Source organism: Pelophylax lessonae (assembly GCF_965119305.1).
Source record: "Pelophylax lessonae genome assembly, chromosome: 2".
Lineage (NCBI taxonomy): Eukaryota > Metazoa > Chordata > Amphibia > Anura > Ranidae > Pelophylax > Pelophylax lessonae.
The window spans coordinates 443,704,107-443,712,655 of NC_138769.1; the positions used below are offsets into that span (position 1 = coordinate 443,704,107).

At 42.4% G+C, this 8,549-nt stretch overlaps 1 protein-coding gene across 1 annotated transcript; it reads left to right on the plus strand.

The window, feature by feature from the left end:
• Positions 1 to 654: 654 nt before the first annotated feature.
• RPL31 (ribosomal protein L31) lies at positions 655 to 8,271 on the plus strand. Its single transcript, XM_082244364.1, has 5 exons — positions 655 to 733; positions 3,397 to 3,505; positions 3,803 to 3,928; positions 4,580 to 4,692; positions 8,197 to 8,271. The coding sequence occupies exons 2-5, from the start codon at positions 3,399 to 3,401 to the stop codon at positions 8,226 to 8,228; spliced, it is 378 nt and encodes a 125-aa protein (XP_082100490.1). The 5' UTR covers positions 655 to 733; positions 3,397 to 3,398; the 3' UTR covers positions 8,229 to 8,271.
• Positions 8,272 to 8,549: the final 278 nt, after the last annotated feature.

An 8,549-nucleotide genomic window follows, 5' to 3' on the forward strand; every position in this document is an offset into this window, starting at 1 on the left:
TCAGAAGCCCCTGAACCCACCTACATGTTATCTTATCTGTCCATATACACAGGGTCGTTTACAGTCATTTGCAGGCAGTTGAGTTCAGGGACGTTTTTTGTAACGCAATTATTTGCGTTCGAACGTGTGTTTCCCGGCGTTTCAAACGCAAAAAACGCGGCTGAATGCAATGACCCGCGTTTGGCGCTCGCGTTTTTCCATTTTAAAGGGAAATGATTTTTTTTTACCTCTAGGAACGTTTTTAAACGCAAACGCCCGCTAAACGCGGATGCAAACGTGACACAACAGACGTTTTAAACGTCCTAAAAAAAAGAAAAAAAATTACAGCATTCAAGGGACTTTGACTTTTAACAAACCCATGTGTGATCTGAGTCCAATTCCCTATTATTGCACATCTGGTGTAGAGCGGCATCTAGTGGACGGATGTCTGTGTTGCAGTTTGCCAGTAGTCTTCATTCCCCAGCAAAGTGCTACAGCGGTATGAATGGCTTATACTAAACATTGTATGAGCGGCCTGCTGCAATCACAGGTCTACCGGTGTGAGGCGAACGATACCAGCCGGGGCTTATTACATACAATACAACTACACACACGTCCACCGTTCTACTGACAAGCACCGCCCACACGCCGAACGTTCTGACGTCGGAGAACCCGGAAGCAGTAGTGTGTGGTACGAGTAGACTTCTGTCCCACAATCCCCTTCTACTTCCTTTCCGTCATTGTCCCTAGACGAGTGAGTATGTTCCTGGAGCAGTTCTGTAAATGTATCCCCCGCCATCCTCCTGACTTGGGGTCCGTACAGCCCTGCTATCACCCGGGAGAGGAGGCGCAGTGTCTGAGCTTCCATCCGGGGCTTGTATTAGGGTGGAGGGTGCGGGCGGCTTCTATCAGGGAGCGCTCTTCCCTCCTGGTCGCCGCACACCATTGGAGGGCCGGCCAGGCACTAGTATAGTCATTAGAAAGCTCCTGTTACTGTGCGCTGCATTCAGTCAGGCCTTCGTGTTACATTGGTGTTCGTACATAGGGATATCATCTGTTTACATACATATGATTGCTGAAAGAGCCTGCCATACATAGGGGACCCCCCTCCTTCCCTTCCCGACACTGGAGATGGCAAACAGTCCAGTGCTGGTCATTCCAGCTTCCCTAGGGCTGTGTATGAGGGCACATTGGTGATATCTGATGAGCCTTTACACTAAAGGGGACCTTTCTGAGAAGAAGGAAGAGTTTGTATTGCTGGTTAGCTTGTAGTGATCTTACTTTTGCTCTTTTAGGGCTTATGCTTTCCTCACCCTCTTAAAAACACACGCTAGTTTGGTGCCCAGCAACCCCTAGACATTTAGGTTTTTGTATGTAGGTATGTGCTGCTACTTCTGTAAAGTGTCAGATGAAAGGCCCTGAATGCAGATGGTCTTCACCCATTCATATCCATGGGTCGCTGTATGCAAATCCAGGGGCTGTAATGAGGTGTGCATGGGCACTAGTAGCTGACCCAGAAATGCAGTTCTGCCCTCGCTGGCTGTGTGTTTGCTTTGGGTCAGTGAGAAGTAAACGCAGCTCTGTCTGCATAGTAAATCAAATTGTCACATAGTACAATTAAAACTCTACTTTGATCATACCAAGTTCTGTAGCAGGTGTCTTAATAGAGATAACCCTATAGATGGCAAAAGGCAAAGGCGCTGAAACCGCAAGCGTTTTTACCCCAACTTTACTGTGCTTGTGTGTTTTTTATAGGTCATGTGACTCCAAAACCACAGCAAAAACGTAACACATGCGTTCTTGCTGCGTTTTAAAAGCATTTCAACAGTGAGGTGTGTGTTTTTTTTTTAACTAACCAAAAATGCAGCAAGTAGGTTTTTTAAGACCACAATAAAGCGCAACGGACCAGTGGGAAGACATGCAAGGAATTTAAGGGGATGCCTATTTCTTGTGCTAGCGTGCTGAAAATGGCCTACAAAATGATGTTTGTTTTAAATTCATGATATTGGATGTATGGGTTTTTTTTTGGATCCATCCTTACCTGGGTGGATGCAGCATCGGTCCCCCGACACATCTAACACTGTCGATCACACGGTTCCCTCAGCAGAGAGCTGATGTCTGTCAGTCAGCTCTCTGCTCTGCCCCCTCACTCACTGGAGCACTGGGCTGTGGAGGAGCGGCTGACTCAGTAGCTCGCTGAGCCGGGTGCTGGTCCAGGCATGTAGGCAGATCCCGACTGTGGTCGTGATGATGCCCAAGTCTGGACCGGCTCTGTGATGTCAGCAGACTTCAGCCCGCTTTCTGCTGAAAACAGGTCACAGGAATGCAAAACATTTTGGTTTTGGCCAAGTGCATCCTGAAGTTTTTTTGGTGCACCTCTACATTTTAATACCCTCCCTCTTACTCGTTCTGCAGCCCTGATCCCCCTGACAGAACACTAAAGCTGGATAAACACTACACAACTTTTGTTGTTAGATTTCCTTTAGATTTACCTTCAACTATGCAGTACCAGGGCCTACCTGATTGCATACACATTGAAAGTGTTTAGATTTGACCTCATATTATATGGTTTTGGTAAATTTAAAGGAAAAAAAATCTAAAGACAATTGTATAGTGTGTATGGCCCATAAGAGTCCATTCACACTTTTCAAAAAGGTGCCTGCACTACTTTGGTGCGGCTTTGCTCCATAAAGTCCAATCCAAGTCACAGTGGAAATTGACTTTGGAGACACGCTAATGTGAGGCTCCATTCCCACTTGTGGGACTTGTCTTGCAATTTTTGACATGCCAAGTCGCAGCTGTTTTCAGTTGAACTTGTTCAAATCATTGCAATTGAGTTGCAGTCATTTTGATAGTCTGCCTGCACTATTTTGGTGTGACTTTTGCAGCAACTTAGGTCCATTGAATGTAAAGTCAGATCAAAGTCACACTGTAAATTGTGCAACTTTGGAGTCGCGTATGTGAGTGCAGTCAAAGCTGTTGCTATATTCTGTCAGTCAGAATCCACCTAGCGCTAAGCAGGCTCCCCCTGCCCTCGTGACAAAATTCAGATATGGTGATTGGCTACTTGATCTCTAAACCCTAAATTGGGGGTAGGAAAGGACAAGTGCGATTCAAGAAAGAAGATTCTGTGCCTCCTTTACAGTGAGCATGTTACTTTCCCTATTGTGGGCTTTAGTGCTTTTGTTCCCCCATCCGATGTGTATTAAAACTAACATGGCAGAAAGAATATCCATCATGTGTTGTATAAATATTGTGAATACAGGGCACTGACAGCAAAGGTTTTCTGAAAATTATTTAAACAATTTGCTGTGGTTGTCTTGCAGCAAAAGTGCCTGTTGCTATCCCTCAGTGACAATAGGCCCAGGCTGTACTAGTGTACTTCTTCTTCCTAACGTGTGATTCTTGTGTCCACAGAGATGGCGCCAGCAAAGAAGGGAGGTGAGAAGAAAAAGGGCCGCTCTGCCATCAATGAAGTAGTAACTAGGGAATACACCATCAATATTCACAAGCGGATCCATGGAATGTAAGTTTTAGAATTCTGTTCTTAGTAATTTTCATAGCAACTATCCATGCTATTTTTGTCATTTTCTGTCTTGGCTGTCATACATTTATTCTACCTCTTCATTCATTTTTAATAAACAGTTCAAGGAGTCTGAATTTGTGCCAGCTTACGGTTACTGTTTTAACTACCATAGCGGCCTATATTAATACACCTGTAGAATGTGTAAAGCACAAAGCCTTTTTAGTTAGTAAATGTATATAGTGTACCTAGGTCTTTACTTTACTAAATCCATGTTCTGTTTCCTTCTCATCTTTTTAGTGGCTTCAAGAAACGCGCTCCCCGTGCTCTGAAGGAAATCCGCAAATTTGCAGTGAAAGAGATGCGTACTCCTGATGTACGTATTGACACCAGGCTCAACAAAGCTGTCTGGGCCAAAGGGATCAGGTGAGCATTTCTCGAAGGAAGGGTATGTGTCGGATACATAAGTCTCTCAAATGAAACCTTTCGTTAGATGTTGCACCCATATTATGAACGGACTAGCCCGGCCCCTACACTCCTCGATCCCCTATTGTGACAGTGGAGGATCTTCTCCCTCCGCTAGCTGTTGCAATTTTTTAAAAAAAATGTGGCTTTGCAGGGCTTTGGCCGCATCACTCATTCGCATTCCTCTGTGAGTGGAAAGCTGCAAGTCCCTCGACGTTTGCGGATGTCGGCGTTGTGGTAGTTCATTGAGTCTTCCTTTCAGACTGTATCTGCTTGCCCATACAATGTATTGGCACACAGATACTCTTGACAGGTCTGCAGGAGACCTGCATGGCACAAGTAAGGCTGCAGAAACCAAAAATATTAAATGCACAATTTTTTTTACTTGCAAAAAATGTACATTATTTTTTGTTAAAAGGAACTTATTCCTTTAGGAGTTGCAGCACTTTTATTTTTTTGCTGCAACTCCTGGAGATCCGCTAACATTATTTGCTTTATAAATGCTAATTTGCATTTAAAACATTAAGATTTTAAAATGTTAATATAATACAACTTTTAGCAGACCTATATAAAACTGTATATAACAAAATTTTAATACCTATTTTCACACAGAAATGTTCCATACCGTATTCGCGTGCGCTTGTCCAGGAAGCGCAATGAGGACGAAGACTCCCCCAACAAACTGTACACATTGGTCACATATGTGCCAGTTACTACATACAAAGGTATTTTCAACACTTGTGTAAACATTTCATACCACTTTATGTGTAGTAGAATGTTTAAAGGGAATCTCTACAGATCTGTGGGACAACAGAGGGGAATGTTTCATTGCTGTCTCAGGAACACTGTCAGAGATTCATGGAGGCTGTCATTGAGCTCGCCTTTTTGAGAATGCCGGTTCCCTTGCTGTCATTCTGATGCTCCGATGACCCAGAACAAGTATAGATACAAGTAGTTGAGACACTTTTCTGACACATTTAAATGCTTATTCTGGGACTGTAAATCTTACAAAGTGAAGTAAGACAGCCAGGCATCTAACATTTTCAGTCTTTCAGTGTTATGACACTTTAATTTGCAACCCCTTCATAAGTTAAAGTGCGCCTGTGTCCAGGCTGTGGATTAAATCGTTAACCTGTTTCTAACAAGCAATAAAAAAAATGTACGAACTGGCCTTTGTGGCTGCGGGAATTGTGGAGATATGAGAGGTTTTTTTTTTTTTCCATTTTGTAAAAGTAGGAGAGGGTTAAACCATTGTCAGTGTCTGTTTTTGCCTTTTTTGCTTAATTAGGGAGGTTTCCCTTCACTTCTGGGAGGTTACCACCAATACCAATGTGAGGGAACTCCGCTCTTGTCACAGGAAAAGGTGTCCTGAGTGGAAGATTTAACCTCTTCCTGTTTAGGTAGCAGCTCAAAATTTTAGACTTGGCCTCACTTTTTATCCCTGTGACCATTGGTAATCAGGACAATTGGCGTGAATCTCCCTAATCCGAAAAAGGACACTCCTCACTATTCTACCCAAAACAAAATAAAAGTTTTTTTGCCTTTCTTTAGTTAAACTTGAATTTCCAAATTTACAACCGAGGCACTGAAATCGCAGTTCTTTTCCCTTTTTTGGCATGGCAGCAGAGACTTGGCAGCCTACCAGCCTTCTAATGTAAGCACTCAGCAGTTGTTAGCTTTTAGGAGACCAACTGAGCCCCATGATCACATGGATCTACAGAGGTCAGGAATGGATTTTAACATTTTTACTTAAGGAAACCATATGTAAATACCTAATGTCCATAGCATGGGCACAAGTATACTTTATAATCATCATTCCACTGCTGTAGTAGGGTTGCCTTCCTGGGTACAAATTAAATGTAAAATTATGTTTTTTTCAAAGTACACATTCATGGTGATCGGCACAATGCTCTTTCGTTGTGTTGTAGCTTGTACAGAAAGACAACACACATGAAGAAGTGGTGTGTTAAATGTTCCTTCTGTCCTATGCAGTTTGGCTAGTACCGGGCCTCTTTTATTACAACAGACTGTGAGCTACTTTGTCATGTAAATTGTTTATTAGAAACTCTGATGTGGGAATAAATAGTGTTTTGTTTGAGCTTGAGTGAACAGGATAGGTTTTAAGAACAAATTGTGTTTTTTTTTTTTTTTTTTTTTTTTAGTTGGTTTTAAATTCTGCTTTAACAACTCTTGTGTAATGGCTGCCATAGCATTTTTTTAATCGGATGGTTTCTGCAATCTGTTTTATGTTCTCGGGCACAATGCCTTTGTTGTGAAAACTCGAATGTTGCCTGTGCTATATCCGTTAGACCCCGATGTTGAGTAATTAACAGATGAGTCTAGTTTATTTTTCAATGTGATTTACCTAATGACTATGGCATGGTGATCACAAGGGGTTTGTTTACAAGCAACTGCCAACATAGAACAGGCTTTTGTGGATTTGCCTATAAACTAGGGATAGACTGATTATCGGCAAGGCCAATCTATCGGGGGCCGATATGCACTTTTCCTGATATATCGGAACTGGCCGATAATGCAGAGATTTTTGTGAGATTCTGCCTTCTTAGACCGCCTCCCTCGCCTTGGACAGCCTCGTCTGGAGTCGGGACTAGTCACACTGGAGTGTATCACAGCCATACACACACCCACAGCAGCCCTGTGCCACCCACCCTCAGGCCCTGTGCCAGGCAGCCAGCCACCCACAGACAGGGTGCAAGCAAGCCATTAAACAAAAATTACCATGTTCAGTACCAGATTTGTGTCAAAAATTGTCTATTTTTCAAAACTTTAAATGTACAAAATATCGGCCGATACCAATACGTTGTGACCAAAATATCGGTATCGGCCCTGAAAAAGACATATCGGTCTATCCCTACTATAAACAGACTATTAAAACCGTTTACCAAATAAAAGCCTTATTTCCTTTAAAGGATTCACCTAAACTGCATATTCTGATTTGGGACATCTGTAGATGAAAACAAGCTGTGCAGCTTTGACTAGAGTTGAATAAGGCCCTTTTATGTACTTAATGAAGCCTGACTGGAAAACCTCTAGGACTTTGCTAAGGGACACCTAGCTGTTACTGTACACCTTCACCATCACAGGGGCAAGCTATCAAATGCTGAGCTTAGAGCTACTGCATCAGGGGGGAGAGAGCGTGCATGTGAGGGGATTTGAACCGGAGAGCTCACTCCTATGATGGTGAAGATGAACAGTAACAGCTGGGAGTCTCTTCGCAACATCCTAAGAGTTTTCCAGTCAGGCTTCATGAGGTACGTGAATGGCCTACACTTTTGCCAGGGCATTATTCAACTCTGGTTAGAGCTGCAGTTCTGTGTTTTTTTTTTTTTTTTGTTTTGTTTTTTTTTTCTTTTTTTAATCCACAAGTTTTTTGGTTAAGGTGAACTATGTCCTTAAAGGAACTGGAAGGGCAAAAGGTTTTTTTTTTTTTTTAATCTTAATGCATACTGTGCATTAAGATAAAAAAAAAAAAAAAACCTGTTGGCAGTAGCCCCTTAATACTTACCTAAACCCATCCTTATCCAGCGATGTTGCAGGAGTTTCTCAGCTGCCCGGGACTCCCCTTCTCATTGGCAGGGACAGCAGCGTGGCACGATCAGCTCTCGCTGCTGTCAATCATTCGGTCAGCCAACCAGGGGGGAGAGAGGGCAGGATCGGGGTCACAGCTCTGATTCTAAATGGACACAGGGAGCTGTGACTGGGCTCGGGTGCCCCTACAGCAAACTAGCTGTAGGGGCACTAAACATGAGGGAGGGACCAGAGAAGAGAAAGATCTGGGCTTCTCTGTGCAAAACCAAATGCACAGAGCAGGGAAGTAGAACATATTTTATTTAGTTTTTCTTTTTAAAAAGAGACTTTACAATTACTGATGTAACTATTTTAGCAGAAGGAGATGGATGTAGCTGAAGTCAGTCAGAGATGACACTGTTTAGAAGAGGGCTTAAGCTTTTGACTTAAAAAATGGGAAGCTTGGAAAACAAAATCTCCCTCTGTAATGGGATGTTTAAACACAATGACCTTTTCCAGCCATGTGGCTTGCATTTATTCTTATTTGCAACAAATACATGAAGAATTCGTATGATGCATATCTGTATTTTATTGCCTATTGGAAAATGAAAGTATTTGCTGTTGGGATTTTGTTTTTTCCACATTACAATTTGAAAATGTATTATGTTGGTGTGTTAAACAATCCTTTTGCTCTTTTGCAGGTCTACAGACAGTCAACGTTGATGAAAACTAAACTTATTCTTCATTGTTAAAATAAAAAAAAATAAAACTGAGAAGCCATGTCTGTGTTCTTATTTCACATCTTTATGGCCTCATTCATGCTGGGTGTCTGAACACCAGAATTCCTGGCAGGAAAATGCTGCCTAAAAATGTGCTAAAAGCCACTTGTGTTAAGGCGCATCTAGTGTTTGAGTGTTAATGCATTCTCCAGGGTTCGTACGGTCATGAAAATCCTGGAAAAGTCATGGGATTTTGACATGACACTTTCCAGGCCTGGAAAAGTTATGGAAAATTAGTAAACCCCACTAAGTTTTGGAAATGTCATGGAATTTTG

What these genes read in the sequence shown, in the direction of transcription:
- RPL31 (XM_082244364.1), top strand. Translation starts at nt 3,399, where the DNA reads ATGGCGCCAGCAAAGAAGGGAGGTGAGAAGAAAAAGGGCCGCTCTGCC. An exon ending in CACAAGCGGATCCATGGAAT is followed by an intron (nt 3,506 to 3,802) that starts GTAAGTTTTAGA and finishes TCATCTTTTTAG; the next exon opens with TGGCTTCAAGAAACGCGCTC. An exon ending in GTCTGGGCCAAAGGGATCAG is followed by an intron (nt 3,929 to 4,579) that starts GTGAGCATTTCT and finishes ATTTTCACACAG; the next exon opens with AAATGTTCCATACCGTATTC.